Raw genomic sequence first — 21,609 nt, forward strand, 5'->3', positions numbered from 1 at the left:
CCTGTCTTAGCCCATTTTCTAAAGGAGTCCTTTGAAGCTCATAATACTTCCCAAGGGTTACATTAGTCAGGTCTCCTACACAGCTTACATACAATCCCACAACACCACAAACATTTGCATTTTTAATATGAGATCCCATGATATTTAAAAGTTAATTCAATAAGGTGTAGCCCAATTCAATAATGTTTGTCCAGAATCTTGCAGGAAATTGGATGCCTGTCACAATGATTATACTTACATTTAGCAAAGAAAGCTTCTAGAGGAGGCCAACAGTAATCTCCAAGTTCTTCTAATTTCTGTAGAACACTGAACTCGCCTGTACATTTCACCCAGGCAAGAGCAGCCCCAATATCAAAAACTCTCTATTTCAAATAAAGGGTAGAAATTAGAGAAAGCTAGCAACTATACTCGGTTTTTCTTATATGGGATAAGCTAAGTAAAAGAAAATAACCTAAATTACTGGCAACATAATATAAACTAAAAAATTTAACAAATATGGATAGCATATCAGCAATGTTGTGTAACAGTCTGACAAATAAGGTGCAAGGGCAAATGTTTAGGGTGTTGCCTGGAAAAAATAGAAAAGCATAGTTCAAATACTTCATATCTATTCCACAACCCATAGAATTCAGGAAAGATATTTTTAGTTTATTTCTACGTTATTTCTTGCATAAAAATATGGTCAAAGAGAACCAACACTAAGTTAGATTGCATTTTCACAAATTACAACAGCCACCTCATTTTATGCACAACAAAGGCACATGGACAACCTTAGAAAAGGTTTTTTGCTCTAGCTGCTAGGTTAGATGTGACATACCAGTGACGCTGGCAGATCAGGTACCTGCTCATACCAAGGTCCCCGTGTCTCAACTGGACACTGACAAATACATAGCTGGAATCAGTCTGGTTCACCTGTGTAATAATTCTAATATCTATTTTAACAATTATAAGAATGTGTTTATACTTCATTGAATGCTTATGAATTGGTGAGTGCATTAATATTATTTATAATATTGTATCCGATATTGTAAGGTAATATTTCAGCAGTTACATTGTGAACCTCTGTGACTGTATAAATCACCAGATGGGAGAAAGACCTTAATTAGTGAGGGGCTCATCTTCAAAAGAAAGTGTTATGCCTTTCCCCAAAGGAAAGGTCCATGAACACTCGACAGACTATTATGGGACCCTGCAACTGGAGTCTCCCTAAAAACCCTCAAGAGAACAAAATACTTTTATTGTTCTGTCCTCCTCCCTGTGACAAGAAGTCATGCAAGTGGATTCCTCCGATCAGTTGAGTTTCCAGCTCAGAGTACATGACATGAGGGGTATAAAACCCCTAACACAAACTGATGCTTGGACTCTGGGGACAAGATTTTTCCAGGCATAAGCAAGAGATCCCCAGCTGCTTAACCTGGGTTAGCCCTAAAGGACATAGAGCTTGTGGATTATAGAAACTTCTACTACCTTTTGAAATTTAAGATTGTAACTTATTTGTGTATGTTTACTGCTTTACCCTGGTAAAGAATTGTCTAAATTTCTTTTTCCTATTTAATAAATCTTTATATAGTTTTTTACAGGATTGGCTGAAAGCATTATCTCTGTTGTGAGACTTCAGGTGCAACTGACCTGGGGTAAGTGACTGGTCCTTTGGGACTCAGAGTAACTTGAATATTGCTGTGTTTCTTGGTGTAAAGGATCACTGATCACAAAAGTACGCGCACCTGGGTGGTGAGATAGCTCAGAGTAGCCCAGGGGACTGTCTGTGACTCCATGTTAATGCTGCTATAGTGCCTAAGGAGTTTGCACTTGATAAATGGCTGGTGAACTCTAAGGCTATGTCTACACTACAGACCTTACAGCAGCACAACTGTCCCGCTGCAGCTGCACCACTGTAAAGTCTCCTGTGTAAGCCACTCTATGCCAGCAGGAGAGAGCTTTCCCGCCAGCATAATTAAACTACCCCCAACGAGCAGTGGTAGCTACGATGGCAGGAGACGCTCTACCACCAACATAGTGCTGTCCACACTGGCGCTTTCATCAGTGAAACTGATGTCGATCAGGGTTTCTTTCCACACCCCGACTGAAAATAATTTTGCTGACAAAAGTGCTAATGTAGACATAGTATTAGTATAGAACTCACAGCCAATTTGGGGTTTGTACTCTGCTTCCTAACAGTCTGCCCTGAGGTTAGTACTTCTGTTTTTGAATCACTGCAGGCAGCACTACAGTCAAGGCAAGGTAGCATATCAAAATGCCTTTCGATAGGTAGTATTTCTCATACATTGTTACTTTTTACTGGTGCTAGAGATTACTACTCCTGACTTATGAACCTTTCCTCAAATCCTTGTTTGACAACAAACCAGAAAGGACACTTTTGGTATATCAGTATAAAACCAAATGTTAATTTTAAAAAACCATTATCTGCATTGTGTGTGATCAACTTGCCTGCAGTCATCAGCCAATCATTGCTCCTTATAAGGAACTGAATGTTACTCAGCATAGTAAATGCCCACTGTGACACCGAGGCCCATTGGTGACAACTGGCAAATGGCTCAATATTCTTTGCAAGCAGCTCCTTCCTCAAACCTGACAAACTTACTACATTCACTATAAACAGTAGCATGTGAGTTCTCTACTAAAAGCTTGTAACTTATCGACACTCACTTATTGTGAAATGTGCATATGCGAAATATTTAAGGAATAATGTAACTATACTGAAAATTAAGCCCTTATGGTCTTGAAGTGAAAGAGAGTCACCAGGGAATAATGTGTCTTGGCGATGGTCAATTCAAGTGGAATGGAGCTGTCACCCCCACTCTGGCTAGCGAACGATGTAACATATTGCTCAATCATCCACCCCAGTAACAACCCAGAAAAGGCAATGGAAAACCAACAAAGCAACTATAAACACTGAAACTAATTGCAAGTGAAAAGGAATGACATGACAGCAAGGGGTGGCCATGTTTGTGAATAAAGACAAAAGACTGATTTAGTGTATCACAAGGTGGAGAAAGGCAGTCTGTATCCATTCACTAAGATGCGCCTTGTTAAACAGGGGTGCTTCATGAAAGACTGAGGCCTTGTCTACACTAGAGCTCTGTTGATGCAAGTTACAGGGATAGCTCAGTGGTTTGAGCATTGGCCTGCTAAACCCAGGGTTGTGAGTTCAATCCTTGAGGGGGCCATTTAGGGATCTGGGGCAAAAATTGGGGATTGGTCCTGCTTTGAGCAGGAGGTTGGACTAGATGACCTCCTGAGGTCCCGTCCAACCCTGATATTCTATGATTCTATCTAAAAGCACTGTAATTACATTGCTTGAGCATGTTCACACAATGCTGCTTCTGTAGGTGGAGCGCATACACAGTTGGTGCTCTAGCATAGACAGTGAGAGCAGCACACTGCGAGTAGCTATCCCCCCCACGTTACTCGCCCCCTTCTGCAGCTAGGAGTTGTGGGAAAGCAGAGTGGATCACAATGCATCATGGGTGTAGGCTCAATGTCCCATGATGCATTTTTTTTCCATCCCATCATTCCACAGGCTTCTGACTGCATTTTGTGGCATTTTTCAACAGCCCCTGTGCACCCACCATCTCTGTCTGAAAGGATGGATCCCGCATGGCTCTCTGCTGTTGTGGTCACTGTTATGAACAAATCACGGATGATCATGCAGTATACCATGAACTCCCAATCTGAATAGGAATCAGAGTTGCCTGACCTGCTACATGTCATCAAAAGAAAACACCAGATTACTTTTGGCATTTATAGAGCAACTACACACAGTGGGCCGTCCCTTCTGGGCTTGGGAAACAAGCACTGAGTGGTGGGAAAAACATCATTATGCAGGTGTGGGATGATGAGCAGTGGCTGCAGAACTTTCGGATGAGGAAAGCCACCTTCCTGGAACTGTGTATGGAGCTTGCCCCAGCACTGTGGCACAACACCAAAATGAGAGCTGACCTCTCGGTGGATAAGCATATAGCAATGGCTATGTGGAAGCTGGCAACTCTAGACTGCTACCGGTCGGTCGCAAATCAGTTTGGAGTCTGGAAGTACACCACTGGGGCTGCGTGAATGCAAGTTTGCAGGGCCATTAATCTCATTCTGCTATGAAGGACTGTGACTCTTGGAAATGTGTATGAAATAGTGGATGGCTTTGCAACAAGGGGATTCCCTAACTGCAGCATGGCAACCGATGGCACACATCTCAATTTTGGCCCCGGATCATCTTGCGACAGAGTACGTTAATAGAAAGGGGTACTTCTCTATGGTATTGCAGATGCTTTTGGATCACCAGGGCCTGTTGAAATGCTCACAGTGATCCTGGGAGACCCAGCATACCCCTTACTCCTAAGGCTCATAAAGCCTTAGCCATGAAACCTAGACAGCAGCAAGGAGTGCTTCAACAATTGGCTGAGCAGGTACAGAATGTGCCTCTGGCAAATTAAAAACACACTGGCGCTGCCCTTATGGCAGGCTAGACCTAAATGAGGAAAATATTCCCATGGTCATAGGAGCCTGCTGTGCACTCCATAATATTTGTGAGGCTAAAGGTAAAAAGTTTCCCCTTTGCTGGAGGACCGAGGTGAATCCCCTGGCAGCTGATTTTGAGCAGCCAAATAGCAGGGCTATTAGAAGGGGTGCAATGGAGGTTATTTGAATAAGGGAAGCTTTAAGACACTATTTTGATAACGACCACAAGTAATGAGTCTTTCTATACAGCATCTTGTCTGCTTTGTTAAGTTTCCACCTTCCATGAAAATGTTGATTCCTGACCAAGATCTGCAGTCTGCAAATGATCCAATTGCCACTGTGTATTAATTCCAGCAGCAACCACCTTGTGAAGGAGACAAATAAAAATCTTTCAGAGAGCATGTTTTTATTAAATACCAATTAACACACAGAACACTTGGTGGGAGGGGTGATGATAGTGTAGGCTCTTATAGCTGTGCTAAGTCCAGGTATCATTTTGGAAGCTATCCAAAAGGTGTGGCATGAATGGGATACTGAGACAGGCCAGGTGTTTGCAAGGAATGTGTGGGAGGAGTTTGGGGAGGGCATAGCAAGCAGTTCTGCATCAACTTAAACTGTAGTGTAGCCATAGCTGAGTTCTGGCTCCTTGTAGCTCGCAAACTGCTGCAAGAAGACTGAACTTTGGGATGGGAATTAATAAGTGGAGGCTTTAGTTAGTGTTTTATGATTTTGCTTTGTATGTAGCCATTTGTTTCCATCACTCACACTTGTATCAATTTGAATGTCTATTCTTTCTTAAAAAGAATTTCCTTTTGTTTAATTATCATTGAACTCAAGTGCTGCAATTGATACAGGAGCAATAGTCTAGGGTAAAACTAGTAAACTAGGTACACTGTTCCTTTAGGAACAGAGAACCTAGTACTTCTGTGGACATCCAGTGATCAGGGGCTGGACACCACAGGGGGGCACTTTAAAGGGACTTGGGAGCTGTGGTGCATCCATTGTCAACCTGCAGGGCAAAAGTACGATTAGAATAGCACAGAGGAGAATTCTTGAGTTGCTGACAGTTTTGTTGTGTTAGGGAGTTGACACCAGGCTGGCACTGACCACACGCCCTCAAGCAGCAGGAAGGTGGCAATAGGTGAATCACAGCTCTTGGTGCCTCCGGAGCACAGCTCTTGGTGCCACCCCTCTTTTTATAACTTAACCACACCCACACAAAAAAGATTCCCAAAAGGTGGGTTAAGGATTGTAATTTAAAATCAAAGCAATTTAACTCATCAATTTTAATAATTTAAATCAGCAAGCAGGAAATTAATTTAAATCATCGATTTTAGTCCTGCATTGTATTTGTACTTTAGTTTTTTCTCCTAAGGGAAGGTTGATTCTCTATAATTAGTAACCATAAAAACACATTGATTTGCAACTCAACATAGACTTTACACTATATTTCATGCTTCTTTGTGCTAACCAGAAGGATACATTGTATACAAATGTAAGCAATTATATACCTTTTAATTTACATTTATTACATTACAAAATGGTGAATGATGCATTACTTACTATATAATATTTTACTTGTGATGTGTCACACTCCATGTCAATGAAAAATTTAATTAAAAATGCACAATTTTTTTTAGTTAAATAAAATGACTATTTCTGCCAGAATTCTGCACAAAACAGCATTTGTGCAGAATTGTGTTCCCTGCAGAATTTTACTTTTTCATGCTGAATTTGTGATTTCCCCCAACACTCCTGCACACACATGGCACTGGGGGTTGGGTGTCCCATTGACAGCCCCAGGCTGATACTGGGAGCATGATTATATTGTGTTATTTTGACAAATAAAATATGCTAAATTTTGTAAAATTTTAAAATATTGTGTGCAAAAATTTAATTTTTTTGGCAAAGAATTCTCCTAGGAGTAAACTCCTTAAATGTGCTGGATATCTAAGAAACTGTATCAAAAAACATGGTTTGCATTTAAAACTAACATTGACAAAACAAAGTACTAATGTCTAGTTAGTGAATTGAACTGATTGTTTCTTGTCTCCATTGTCCTTCAACATTTTAGAACTAGTAGACTCATCTTCTCACACTTACCTTTTATTCAGGTTGGAAGAGGAAAACATGCTTTCCTGCATTAGCAACTCCCAACTGGTTTCTTAACTTTGAATGAACTAGTCACTGAACTGAACTCGTTGAATAAAATGAAAAAAGAAAATACTCTTTCTGTACCTATAGAAGAGGCTACTGCTGTCAAAAACTGGTTCCAGGTACTTCGCAAGTGACTTCCACCAGTTAAGTGGTCTGACTTCCTTTAAAACTTTGGCAAATGTACCTTTTTTTATTTTAAATTATTTTAATAGATTATAGTAAGCGTAGGCCTTAAGATAAATGTGAAATATGAAAACCAATTAAATACATTTTTAAAAATACAACTTTTAAAATTTAAATTCAAATTTTTTTTAAAAAAAAATCACTGATTTTTATTCACCCTGCTTTCCCATAACTGCTCTTTTTGACAGATTAGTTATCAGTACTAGTGTACTTGAATTTAAGTATTGCAGGATTTTTTTTTTTAAGAATATTTTTAATGCACTATTCAATCATTTAAAATCACTCCACTGAAGGAAACAAGTAAATATTGGTTTACACCTACCAACTTAAATTTTGTATTTTGTCACTGTAGCATCATAAAATTTGTAAAGCTACCTTTACAATACAAAATTGTTAAGGTGTTTCTGCAGAAGGCTTATTTTGGTGATCACTTTTAAGAGTCTGCACATCATCCTGCAAGCTACTTTTCAACAGAATGAGTGCTCCTGTTGAAGACCATTTGGAAGTATCAGTTAAGGTAAAATGAGACATCTGCTAACACGGCTGCTACTCTGAAACCTTACTTATCTGGGTTTCCCACAGGGAGCACAAGCTTCTTTTCAACTGCACTGGCTTTCAATTAACTTCCGGGTACCATTCAAGTTGTAGGGTTTGATCTGTTTAGCATTTTTCTTGGTAACTCACTGTGGTGGGGTATACAAACCCCACACTGGAATGTATGGGGTTAAAGGACAGTCCTGGGTACAGCTAGCCCTGCCCCCCTAACCCAGCAGAACATGCTCCAACTGGCAACATGGCTGAAAAGAGAGCAAAGCCCACTCAGAAAGCTGGAGAGGAGTACAGAACTACCCCACCAACTCCAGCCAAAAGGGGCTAGAGATGCATCCCTGAAGCACAGGACTATATGCTGAGCCCAGTTCAAGCTGACTGTTTGCTTTCCTTTTTATTTTTCCTTATCTGGGACCAGAAGCAGAAGGTGCAGTGGTAGGAAGCAACCCAGAGAGAGGGTACCTCAGAGGGTCTATCAACGCTGCTGACCCTCATAGGGCCCTGGGTCAGAGCCTGGTGGAATGGGCAGGCACAGGCTTCCCTACCACTACCCCATAACTGAGTGGATGCTAACCACTAAGCCACCCAAGCCCACTGAGGGCCCTACTACACCCACCTATGTATTTGTGCTTCAACCCAAACTGAGACAATAGCGGACATGAGAACAGACTTTCTTCAAGCAGGGTGTTGCAAGTGAAAAGCCCTTGACTCTGAAACACTTCTCCTGTGTCCAACACAGCCTGAGTTGGGTGACCATCAAAGCACGTTCTAAACGAGTGGGGTTGAGTGCAGAATGTTTGTTGGCTGGTACGTTCTATCAATGTGTTTTTAAAACAGATTGTGAATTTAGAATATTATTTTATTTACTATTAAATGCATGTCCATCAAGACAAAATGCCATTTAAATTAAATAAAAATATAAGTAGTGAATTATCCAGTAACAAGTGGCTGATTTATTTCTCCCACTATAAAAAGTGATATGGTCTTCAAAATGGCAAACTAAAAAGCAAATTTCTTTAATATTAAAGTAACTTGCTAGTTTATGCCATCTGTATCTGTTAAGAGGAAGTGACATGCAGAAGAAAAAGTACATCCACACACCAAAACTTCAGAACTGAGAGACTTCTAAGAAAATGAGACCATCAAGTGCTCTAGCTGTTAAATACCCATGTACCTTGTGTATAGGTAAAAAAGAAATACTGCAAACAGATGGAAAAGCCTTATTTACAGAGGTTTTTATTTTAAAAAAAAGTCAAAATAACTTACATTTTCTATTCGAGTACCAATACTCAATATGCCACTGATAAAAAATGGATTGTTCTGTGGAAAAAAAAAACAAAAAACAAAAAAAGAAATCAGACTTTTCACCCAACCAAAAGCAAAGTGAGGTTGTTCACTCAACAGCATTTCTCGGTCTGTAATGCGGTAACTTTTGAATGCTACATCTGATCCATTCAAAAATTTCAGGAAATGTTCTAGGCAACACTGAGTAGAATCATATTGATTTTGGTGAAAATCAGAAGAAAAAAAAGAAGGGGGAGAAAGAGGAATCTGACTTGGAGAGCCAGCAGCTTCAAAGAACCAGTTGATAGCAGCCATTAACACCTTATCTCATAACAATACCCCCTCTATCTCAACTTTGCTGATCCTCCCAGTACAGTACAATGTTGATATCCAAAATGACTTATTTCACAGACAGAAAGACAAAAAATAAGAATAGTTGGGTGAAGGGATAGTGGGGAGAAAGGAAATAGAAGGAGGCTGGCACACAGGGAGCTTGTGGGAGGGAATACCAGGAGAATGTCTACCCTGGCACTTCATCAGCAAAACTTGTTGTTCAAGGGTTTAAAAAAAAAAAAAAAGCCCCCAAAGGACAAGTTTTATGGACAAAGAGTGAACAGTGCCTTATCAGCAGGAGCACCCTCCTGCTGACAAAAGCTGTTGCTGCTCGTGGGGGGTGGAAGTTTGGTTGTTTGTTTTTTTTTGTCGGCAAGAGAGCTCTCTCCTTCAGACAAACAGCAGCTACACTGTGTGGCTTTTAGTGGCATGGCTATAACAGCACACCATGTCACTAAAAGCTGCAGAGTGTAGCCATAACCTAGGATGCATGGAGCCCCTGTAAGGGCAATGTGCTCAGACAGAAGCAACAAACTGTGCAACCCACTAGTACAGTGGTTCTCAACCTTTCCAGACTACTGTACCTCTTTCAGGAGGTTGATTTGTCTTGCTTATCCCAAATTTCACCTCACTTAAAAAGTGCTTGCTACAAAATCAGACATCAAAATACAAAAAAGTGTCACAAGCACAGTATTAGTGAAAAATTGCTTACTTTCTCATTTTTACCACATTATAAAATAAATCAATTGGAATATAAACATTGTACTTACAGTTCACTGGTATAGTATATAAAGTAGTGTAAACATGTCATTATCTGTAGGAAATTTTAGTTTGTACTAACTTCGCTAGTTCTTTTTATGTAGCCTGTTGTAAAACCAGGCAAATATCTTGATGAGCTGATGTACCCCCTGGAAGACCTCTGTGCACCCAAGGGGTACACATACCCCTGGTTGAGAACCACTGCACTAGTTATTATGAAGTCATGTAACAGCAGAGTGGACCATCAAGATGCAGTTTTGGGCTGCACTCAGTCAATCTTCCATTGATCAGAATTTTCAAAGTAAAAACTGTGCAATACCTCAATTTAAAAACAAAAAAACACCCCACACAAAATATTTGGTTCATCATTTGCACACTCGCCCTAAGTTTTCTTTGCTGTTTCCCCCTCTACTTTGTTGGTGTCTCGTACCAGTGTATGGTTGTTTTGGACCAGACTAGCAGCAGCAGCAACATTTAAACAGCAAACTGTTACTGAGCAAAAGAACAGTGAAAGTGACCAAAAAAAAGCAACTTTATTTCACTCTGCGGGTAGGAGGACCTCTCAACTCACTGACAGGGCTCTACTGTCTGTACTGCAATCATGGATCAGAGAATGCTTTACTATCCACTGTTCAAGCACATAACAAAAAGATGGTCCATGTTCCAATCAAGCCCCAGGAGCCAGTTTTCCTGCAGACATTACTGAATCATTACTGAATCAAAAACAGTCACCCATGGTGCAACCCAACCGACTGTCAACATATTTATTCACCCTAGCAGAAACAACTGCCTTGTACTAATTTAACATATAAATCAAGATCTGTATCATGGCAAGGTGCTAATTAAGCAGTCTAACACATTTGAAAACATAAGTTATAGACCTCCACTTACCACAACTTTCTTCGCCAAATCAACAAGGTCTTCGAGAACTTCAATATCCCAGAGTCTCTTCAAACTTAGCTCACAAAAGTAGGTATTGCTTAAATGAAAACATTTATTTTTTTAGAAAAGTAATTTTTGTCCTGTTATATAGCCATAGCTATTATTAAAGTCAGTCAGATCTAAAGAAGACAGTGTTTAGTAACCTGGAGCAATCTCTTAAAAATGAGAAATCAATGGTAGCTGTGGGGTTCTTAGCACTTTCAAAAACCAGGGCAATGATTTGGATGTTTAAATACAGGCATCTATTTTTGAAGAGTTTATCCCAGATAGTCAGAATCTAAAGTCACTTCAGTTATAGCTAGGTCCCTACCAAATTCACAGCTATGAAAAACGTGTCACAGGTTGTAAAATCTGGTCTTGTGTTTTTTTACTCTATGCTATAGAGATTTCAAGAGGGAAACCAGTGTTTCTGAAACTGGAGGTCCTGATCCAAAACTGGGTTGTGGGTCCGGGGGGTGGGGTGGAGGAATCGCACGGTTATTTTAGAGGAACTGCAGTATTGCCACCCTTACATCTGTGCTGCCTTCAGAGCTGGGTGGCCAGAGAGTGGCAGCTGCTGGCTGAGGGCGCAGCTCTGAAAGCACCAGTGCAGAAGTAAGTGTGGCAAAACCATACTACGCCATCCTTACTTCTGCGCTGCTGGTGGCAGTGGTTCTGCCTTCAGAGCTTGGCTCCGGTCCAGCAGCCCTCACTCTCTGGCCACCCAGCTCTGAAGACAGTGACGTGACCAGCAGCCATGCAGAAGCAGAGGTAGTAGTACTGCAACCCTCTTACAACAACCTTGCAACCCTCCCACATCTCCTTTTTGGGTCAGGACTTTGACAATTACAACACCGTGAAGTTTCAGATTTAAATAGCTGAAATAATGAAATTTATTATTTTTAAAATCATATGACCATGAAATTGACCAAAATGGACTGTGAATTTGGTATGGTCCCAGTTATAGCCAACTTTGCTCTTTGCCAGATTGAAGCATTAATGTGGGCGTTTTTAATACTTATGCATCTATACTCTAAATTCACAGAAATCTTCTACATTAAAATAAAAACAAAAATATAAAGGACATGATTAACCAATATGAATACATGCATGCTTACCTGAAATCGGTTACTACAGGTTTATTCTCAAGTTTAAACAGAAACGGCCAAATGATGTATATTTTAATCACATCGCAATAGTCTTTCAGTACATGAACTGGCTTACTGCACCACACTTCACAGGGATCAGCTGCTTAATAAAAGAAAAGGAAGACATGAGGAACCTGATTAAGAATAACCAAAGCTTACTGGTTTTTTTAAACATTTGAGTAATTTCTATGCTATGCTCAGGCCTAAAACTTGGAATCAAGGAAATCTGAACACACCAGGTATAGCTGAGTTCTTTGCCACAACCTCCCAAATAAATGGGAGATTCCAGAAAGGGCTATATTTGCAAACGATCAGCATCAAGAGATCTTTTGGGGTTGGGGGAAGGGAAGTAAAGAAGGGGAGAGGGAGGTTTTTTGGGGATTTTGTTTTTAAGAAAGGACATATTACCCTCTCTCAACAAATCTCTAGCAATAACACATACAACTTTTTGTTTGCTTTCACCTTTCAGGAAGAACATGCATCTGACCCAAAGTTTCTAGTCCACACATACTTTTGCAAGCATTACAGGCTGAAATCAAGCATTTGTTTCTCCCTCTTCCAGTCAGAACCAACTTCACCACAATCTAGAACTAAGCAATATCAAAGAGTAATTTGGAAACTCCTGCTAGTGAGAAACAAGCACTTGACTGTCCCAAGATTGCAAATAGCATTAATTAACCAGGTCACTAATCACTCAGAACAGTTCAGCTGGTCAGAATGCTGCAAAAACCACGATCAAAGCAGATTTTTTTCCTGATTGATGTATGACCACAATAAGATTTCTAAAGATCTTTGTGCTGCAATTAGACCTGGAGTAGGTAATTTGAGAAGCAAATCCAGGAAAAAGACACTCAGAAGCCACTACACAGAGGACCCAGGACAACAGATTAATGTACCAAACCACTTAAAGATTTCTAAAATTCAGTAGACTATTAGCCTCCAAGAGCATGCCATCAAAACTGTTTTTCTGACATGACCAGAAAAGTGTGTCAGCCTCAAAAGAGATGAGGTACTTGTTAAGGACAAACAATGACAATTGTCACCGCCACGCCACCTCCTCCTCAATCATAGTATCCAGGGTCTGGCCAGTTATGCAAATTGAGAGAGAAACCAGTAGGACAGTCCTAATAATGGCCTGAGATGACAAAGAAGAGTTACTATTCATGAGGAAATTGTACAGGTCACGGACTTACAGGCCCTGTGCTCCCTCTCGGCTCTGTACGGTCCCTGGGAGGAACCTCACTTCAGTGAGACAGCTCTTCTTGGGGGTCCACTCTCTCTCAGTGGTTAAGCCCTGGACTCCACTGCCTCCTGGAACCACACCTCCCGGAACCTCCAACAAGCCTGTCTCTCGCTGTGTACCCCCTCAGGGAGTCCACTTGCTCTGGACCCTCACAGGGGTCACAATCTGGGTGTTCTGAAACTGCTCTGGGAGAAGACACTGCTGCAGCATGACTCCCCTCAGGGCATGCTGGCCAGGGCAACAAGCCTCCTCAGCTTCAGCCCTTCCTGGGTCCAACCTCAGAGCATTCAGCACCCCCCCCTCGCCCCCGTTCACACCGTGAGCTCCCCACAGTGAGTCCACCTAGATGGGACACCTGGGGAATCATTACATTCCTCCAAAGGACACCCCCACTTCACACAGTCAGCAGTGACTCTCAGCCAGCATTGTAAAACAGAAAGTTTATTAGTCAACAGAAACACAGTACAGTTTTCTACCCTTTGGTAACCTGTGACCAGCGTTATTGACCAACCACTTTCTTAAAACAAAAGCCATATCAACAGTATGGGCACTGTAGCAGCATAGCAATGGCATCATAGCTATGCTGCTGTGAAACATCAGTCCAAATGACCAAGTAAAGCAGACAAAAGTAAAATGTTTGCTAACTTCCAACATCAGTTTACATACCTGTTTTACGTTTATTTGAAGAACGCTTTCTAAATTTCTCATGAACCTAAAAATAAAGAAAATTTTATTTTTTGCACAGCAAGCAACAATCACAATGCACAAACCACAGGCAACATAATTCCTCTTTGCAATAGTGATTTAATTGGTTCTAAAACAGTTTACGTTTATTTAACCTTGCTAAGGACTTAAGGTCTGTCACCCTTTGCTGTACAAAGATATCAAGGAATAGTAATAGTGCTAGAAGACTTTGCTCTCAAATAACACAAGGGAAAAAAAAACACTTTGTGGACACAGCCACAAGGATCATTCCTGTCCTTCTACTCTGAATGCAAGCATTTTTAATCCCACCTTCAACACAAATAGTCTTACTATTTTCTTTGAGTAGAACTGGATGAAACTGCCTCAAGTCTGGTCTACAAGACAGACCTATACTGGTATAACTAAGTCACTCAGGGGTGTGAAAAATCCAAGCCCCTGAGCAATAAAGTTATACCAGCTTACTCCCCTATGTAGACAGCGCTATGGGAAAAGCTCTCCCACTAACAGAGCTACAGCCTCTCAGGTAGATGGTTTAACTACACCAATGGGAGAGCTCTCTTGTGTTGGCTTAGAGTCTTCATTAAAGCACTACAGCGATGCAACTGCACCAATGCAGCATTTGAAGTGTAGACTTGCCCTTAGAAATCAATCAACACTACTCCTCATTTACTCCAGGGTGAATTCCTCACAGAATACTGTTGCAGATTGCTTTGCTCCCCTGCTGAAAAATACCTGGGGGAGCAAAGAAATCTGTGGAAAACACACACCCTTTTCCCTGGCAGCCTGGGCACATCTGCCTGGAGCAGCCAAAAGAGATGTAGATTGGGGGTGGGGGGAGAAATGTAGAGAGATGCTAAGGGGGCGGGGCGGGGCAGGGCAGGGCACGGCACATGCCTGCGTGTGGACAGCAAGAGGCACTCTGTTCCACTCCCTTGTTATTTGGGGTGCCGGGGCTTGAAGAGGGTAGGCCTTTGTAAGGCAGGCTTTGTCCTGTGAGGCAGAGCAGAAATGTAACAAAGAAGAGGTGGATGAGGCTTTCTTCCGGCAGCTCGCAGAAGCTACTAGATCGCATGCCTTGGTTCTCATGAGTGACTTTAATTTTCCTGATATCTGCTGGGAGAGCAGTACAGCGGTGCACAGACAATCCAGGAAGTTTTTGGAAAGCGTAGGGGGCAATTTCCTGGTGCAAGTGCTAGAGGAGCCAACTAGGGGGGGAGCTTTTCTTGACCTGCTGCTCACAAACCGGGAAGAATTAGTAGGGGAAGCAAAAGTGGATGGGAATCTGGGAGGCAGTGACCATGAGTTGGTTGAGTTCAGGATCCTGACGCAGGGAAGAAAGGTAAGCAGCAGGATACGGACCCTGGACTTCAGGAAAGCAGACTTTGACTCCCTCAGGGAACGGATGGCCAGGATCCCCTGGGGGACTAACATGAAGGGGAAAGGAGTCCAGGAGAGCTGGCTGTATTTCAAGGAATCCCTGTTGAGGTTACAGGGACAAACCATCCCGATGTGTCAAAAGAATAGTAAATATGGCAGGCGACCAGCCTGGCTTAACGGTGAAATCCTAGCAGATCTTAAGCATAAAAAAGAAGCTTACAAGAAGTGGAAGGTTGGACATATGACCAGGGAAGAGTATAAAAATATTGCTCGGGCATGTAGGAATGAAATTAGGAGGGCCAAATCGCACCTGGAGCTGCAGCTAGCGAGAGATGTTAAGAGTAACAAGAAGGGTTTCTTCAGGTATGTTGGCAACAAGAAGAAAGCCAAGGAAAGTGTGGGCCCCTTAATGAATAAGGGAGGCAACCTAGTGACGGAGGATGTGGAAAAAGCTAATGTACTCAATGCTTTTTTTGCCTCTGTCTTCACGAACAAGATCAGTTCCCAGACTGCTGTGCTGGGCATCACAACATGGGGAATAGATGGCCAGCCCTCTGTGGAGAAAGAGGTGGTTAGGGACTATTTATAAAAACTGGACGTGCACAAGTCCATGGGGCCGGACGAGTTGCATCCGAGAGTGCTAAAGGAACTGGCGGCTGTGATTGCAGAGCCATTGGCCATTATCTTTGAAAACTCGTGGCGAACGGTGGAAGTCCCAGATGACTGGAAAAAGGCTAATGTAGTGCCAATCTTTAAAAAAGGGAAGAAGGAGGATCCTGGGAACTACAGGCCAGTAAGCCTCACTTCAGTCCCCGGAAAAATCATGGAGCAGGTCCTCAAAGAATCAATCCTGAAGCACTTACATGAGAGGAAAGTGATCAGGAACAGTCAGCATGGATTCACCAAGGGAAGGTCATGCCTGACTAATCTAATCGCCTTTTATGGTGAGATTACTGGTTCTGTGGATGAAGGGAAAGCAGTGGATGTATTGTATCTTGACTTTAGCAAAGCTTTTGACACGGTCTCCCACAGTATTCTTGTCAGCAAGTTAAAGAAGTATGGGCTGGATGAATGCACTATAAGGTGGGTAGAAAGTTGGCTAGATTGTCGGGCTCAACAGGTAGTGATCAATGGCTCCATGTCTAGTTGGCAGCTGGTGTCAAGTGGAGTGCCCCAGGGGTCGGTCCTGGGGCCGGTTTTGTTCAATATCTTCATAAACGATCTGGAGGATGGTGTGGACTGCACTTTAGTTCAAACTTTCTTGACAATAAAAATCATGTACTGAATAGAGACACTGAATTTATGGCTCATTACAACCATCTGTAACCCATTACCAACCACAAAACAAGCTGCCGTTCCCGTTCCCGTTCCCTCTCCCCCTCCCCCATGACTGGAGGATTGTTAACAGGCCACTTAACATATTTCAAGGGACCATTCAAGGTGAACTACTTACACTAAACAATCTGTTCCACCTTGTATTTAGCTGTAACATTAAGTACGTTTCCCAGACCTGAAGAAGAGCTCTGGCCATGTCTACACTACAAAGTTAAGTTGACTTTATGTAAGTCAACATCTAACCTCCAAATTAAGCAAGTCAGTCTTGTGTGTCCACCCCATACTCATCGTGTCAGCGGACTGCATCCTCATTAGCAGCGCCTGCACTGATGCACCGAGCACTGCACTGTGGGATAGCTACCCACAGTGCAAGTAGGCAAATGGGATTTTGGGTAGGGCTTGCAATGCCTCATGTGACCAAAACATTGTCGCAGGTCGTAATGGGAACATGGCTTTAGCTTCTCATGATGCATTTTCCTCCCTCCCTCCGTCATATCAATGAGGAGCAAACTAAAGTTTTTTCGCCCCTTTTTTCAAAAGCCTGGGTTAGTCACACGGACACCACAGCCTGATAAGCATGGAACCCGCTCAGCTGTGTGCTCTTGTTGTGAGCATTACAAACACCTTATGCCTTATCCTGCAGTATTTCCAGAGCCGAGACAAGAGCCCCCTCATGGAACACTGCAGTGTCATCCAAGCAGCCCTGCTGCAAGCCATAGTGAAACAATTCGCAATTGTTGATAGCAGTCGTGCATCAGCTGAACACAGCTGAGTACATATGGCAGAAGAAAGACTAAGAGCTGAAATCTTTCTTCTGCTGTATCAAGTCAATCTTGGCCCTGCTGTTAATGAAAAAAGCATCCTTCAGCATCTGTAGTTGCTGGAAACTCTTTCTTCTCCTTTAACTCCTCAGTAAGCTTTTCTAACTCTTCTTGGAACTGCGAGGTTCCAGCCTGCTTTGCTATGTGCAGACTTCGCAGCTAATCCTTCAGCAGCCTCTTCTTTTTTCTTCATTTCCCCTTTTTAGCCTCACCTCCAAAAGCAGCTGCTTGGCCACAGAGAGATTGGCACCTGTATCCTGCCATTGGCCCAGATGCCTCATCGAGCTTGTCTGCCCTCTTCTATTCCAGATGCAGCAGCTGCTTCAAATCCTTCTGTGTGGTGCTGTACTGTCCGTCCATAGTGTCTTTCACTTCCTGTTTTGGCCGGTTGATGGCATCTGTCACTCACATTAATTGGAGGATTGGATTAAAAGAAATCTGATGAGGTTCAACAAGTACAGAGTCCTGGACTTAGGATGGAAGAATCCCATGCACTACTACAGGCTGGGGACTGACTAGTTAAGTGGCAGTCCTGCAAAAAAAAGGACCTGGGAATTACAGTGGATGAGAAGCTGGATATCAGTCAACATTTGTGTGCCCTTGTTGCATATTGGGCTGGATTAGTAGGAGAATTGACAGCAGATCGAGGGAAGTGATTATTGCCCTCTATTCAGAACTGGTGAGGCCACATCTGAAGTATTGCATCCAGTTTTGGCCCCCCACTACAGAAAGGATGAGGACAAATTGGAGAGAGTCCAGCGGAGGGCAACGAAAATGATAAGAGGGCTGGGGTATATTACTTATGAGGAGAGGCTAAGGGAACTAGGGTTATTTAGTCTGCAAAAGAGAAGAGTGAGGGGGGATTTGATAGCAGCCTTCAACTGCCTGAAGTGGGGGTTCCAAAGAGGATGGAACTAGCTGTTCTCAGTGGTGGCAGATGACAGAACAAGGAGCAATGGTCTCAAGTTGCAGTGGGGGAGGTCTAGGTTGAATATTCGGAAAAAACTATTTCACTCAGAGGGTGCTGAAGCACTGGAATGGGTTACCTAGGGAGGTAGTGGAATCTCCATCCTTAGAGGTTTTTAAGGCCCAGCCTATAAACAGGCTAGGATGATTTAGATCGGGTTGGTCCTGCTTTGAGCAGGGGTTTGGACTAGGTGACCTCCTGAGGTGTCTTCCAACCCTAATCTTCTATGATTCTATTATTCTTAGACTTGGAACTGCCCAGCTTTTCATATGCAAAGGAGTCTGAGGACAGCTCTCTTATTAGGGTAGTGCATCTGCTTTTTGCCTTGAGTCTATATTTGCTTTCTTGATCAGTCATCCCCAGTAATGCTGTCGTTTGGACTCTTGACTTAAGCTACTCCCATCTGAGCCCTGCTTCCCTCCTAAAAAAAAAAAAAAATATCAGGATTTCTTGGTCTCATATATTTGCCACTGCTGAGAGTGGTCTCTCCTGGTCAGGCAGCATCTGGCCTTTGACATCTTATTCAGGTTTACGGTCTTCCAAAGCTTGGAATATTTTAAACCATTGTCTGTTCATCCAGGTGTTAGTGCTGCACTCTTACCTGTTGGGCTTCTTGAGTGCTAACACAAGGTTTCTCCTAAGACAGACTCTATTCCCTTTCAAGCACTTTAATCCAAGACCTGACTAAATAATTTCCCGCACTATCTGCTACTAGCCCAAACTACCTGTCAGATAGTTCATGGGCTTGCTTCCCTTGCTCAAATAATTTTGCCAGGAAAACATCCAGTTTGCAGATGCAAATGTAGAACTGCTTCTCCACCTCATTTGCATTCTTACCCCACATGCTCCCTGGGACTCTGGGATCTTTGGGACCTAGGCTGATCTTGCCTCCCAAGCTTCATCAGCCTGGGGCCCCTTCTTTCTTTCCCAGAAAGTGCTAGAACCATCAAGCCCTTCAAACTTCTGAAGTTTTTCTGCCCTGTGGCTACAAGAGAAATCACTGTATCCCAGATAATTTGGAGCGTGGGAAGGTGGAACCCTCTGGTCAAGCTCTAGCCCTGGCTTCTGTACTGTGAGTTTCCCATTACACAACTTCATGCATTCCCATGGGAGGTCTCCTCTGTTTAAAATTCAAAGTTCTTGCCAGGCAACGTGTCTTTCCATGCCCCAGTTCTTCACATTTCAAGCACGTTAATAATTCTAGGACAATCACCCTTCTTGGCCACAAACAGTGTTTTCTTAGTCTCTTTAAGAGACATTGGGGTCTCTTGCATCTGAGACTAGGCATCCTTTGTGACCCAGCACTTTCTGGGTGTGCCACAGTACTCTGCACCACCCAGTAATCTCCCTTGTTACTCCAGGGACAAACCCAATTTGCATGCCCCTCTTGCCCACAGTACCTGCACCCCCTTAGCAGGACCATCTGACTTCTTTCCCTTCCATTTCTAACAGCTGGGCCTACAAGGATTGCTGGGCTCCCTCGCAAGCCTGTGACAATGGCTCCTTGAGTTGTCACTGCTACTCCTTCTGCAGATCCAGAACATATGACATCTTTCACTCAAGATGAGTGTAAGCATTGCTCCGTGTTATCATCCCTACATGATGGGAGGGGGCCTCATTCCCCACTTCTAGCACCATACCATAATCAGGGCCCTCACCCTAGAGTACCCCTGGCAGCCCAGTGCAGCCCCACCATTGTCTCTGCCTCAGTTTCCCTGAGTGATGGGTTTATGAAGTCCAATGAGATGTATATATTGAACATCACCCGTTCAGGGGCCTAGTTTATTCAACCCCAAAGGTGGAATACCATATGCACAGGTAGGTGTAGGGCCTGAGTCAGCATTAGGCTGTCAGCACAGTTATATCCCATGTCCCCTACCAGTGAGGCCTTCATGACACAGAACCCTTTTCTAGAGTCCAGGGCCTCTTCTTACTAACTGGGGGAGGGTCTCTTTTCTTGGGTGAAGGCCAAACTCCCAAGACCTTTCCTCAGGATAACATCTGATTTCTCTTTTCCAGGGCTTCTGCCTGTTGAAGTCTTTCATGGGAGTCATTCATAGTCCCTTCCCTCCAGAAACCCTCCCACTGAAGAGTATTCTTCCCAGGTTTCCTTCACTGGATTCCCATCCCCTCTGGGAATAGCTTTCTTTATCACACTCAGGTACTTCACTGCCTAATTAAATGCCTCCTAATTACTCAGTACGCCAGATGACCCTGAGTTGCCTCATTCTCCCTAGTGCAGCCTGTCAGAGGTAAGCCGAGCCCCTGACTCCTCCTGAGGGCCAGATACCATCTGATACACCCATATAACTTATTCCCCAAGTGGAAGGGGAATAATCTATACTGGTATAGATCATCCTCCTATCAGTATAACTGTGTTCTGATTAGGGACCTTACCAGTATAATGATTTAAATTAAAAAACAAAAACCACCTACACCTTATCTGACAGCTATTCCAGGACAAAATCAGAGTGCAGACCACCTAATTAAGAGCCTCCATTAGGCATCCTGCCAGTCCCTTATATATTAATAGTTACTTACCAATTCACAGCATTGTTTAGCACAACCACCATAAAAAGTGGAATCAGACTTCAATGTAGTTACTTCCATAGTGCATGCCTCTGGGGGGAAAAAAGCCAGAAATGCATTATAAAAAAAACCAAAAACTCAATTCGTATATTCATCTGATAGTGCTTAGAATGTCTGCAAAATTAAGTTATAACCTAATGTGAGGGGAAATGATCCATTCAGCTGTGAATCCATTCAGCTTTCCACTCAGGACCGTCTAGAAGTCCAGATAATCAGTGTTACCAAAGAGGTTACAATCTAGGTATAAAACTAGAAACAAAAGATGGATAGACCGATGAGGGAACACAGGAAACAAGGAGACAAATATCGGTCAGCATGATCGTCTGTGGTCCCAGCACAGCCTGTTAAGATTTTTGTAGGCTTCATGACTCGAGAAAGTTTTTTGCACTGGACTACAGAGAACAGAAATTCCTATAAAGTTGACTATCTGCTTCAAAAAAAAACTAACCCAAAACACTTTCTTTGTAATTTGCATTTTACAGCCTGTACTCTTTACTGATCATAGACAACTATGTACACTAACCCACATTCATAAAATGCTTTTGGTTTGGCTCAGGGCAAACTGTCCTGTGATCTCTGTCTCTCCATGGGCACTTCTTCCAAGTAGCAAACCTTGCCTCTACCTGCACTTCTCCCAGACCAGAACCCCACAATTCACAACACTTTAGATAGGATCACCAGACTACAACATTCCTCATTTACCAGCCATATATACCTCAGCTTGTGCAAATGGGTTTAACTATAGACTCCTCTCTTGAAGCTTGT

General features: G+C 42.7%; 1 protein-coding gene across 3 annotated transcripts in view; it reads right to left on the reverse strand.

The window, feature by feature from the left end:
- TTC3 (tetratricopeptide repeat domain 3) overlaps positions 1 to 21,609 on the reverse strand; it is a 131,330-nt gene that overhangs the window by 108,217 nt on the left and 1,504 nt on the right. For 2 of the 3 annotated variants that reach the window (XM_073360955.1, XM_073360964.1), the window contains exons 2-8: positions 20,797 to 20,876; positions 13,717 to 13,762; positions 11,778 to 11,910; positions 10,630 to 10,717; positions 8,629 to 8,682; positions 4,751 to 4,837; positions 239 to 362 (exon numbers count right to left, since the gene is read on the reverse strand). In XM_073360955.1, the coding sequence (XP_073217056.1) occupies positions 239 to 362; positions 4,751 to 4,837; positions 8,629 to 8,682; positions 10,630 to 10,717; positions 11,778 to 11,910; positions 13,717 to 13,762; positions 20,797 to 20,876 (612 nt within the window). The remainder of the gene's footprint in view (positions 1 to 238; positions 363 to 4,750; positions 4,838 to 8,628; positions 8,683 to 10,629; positions 10,718 to 11,777; positions 11,911 to 13,716; positions 13,763 to 20,796; positions 20,877 to 21,609) is intronic. The other variant, XM_073360973.1, reaches the window with a different exon arrangement.

Source organism: Lepidochelys kempii, chromosome 1 (assembly GCF_965140265.1).
Source record: "Lepidochelys kempii isolate rLepKem1 chromosome 1, rLepKem1.hap2, whole genome shotgun sequence".
NCBI lineage: Eukaryota > Metazoa > Chordata > Testudines > Cheloniidae > Lepidochelys > Lepidochelys kempii.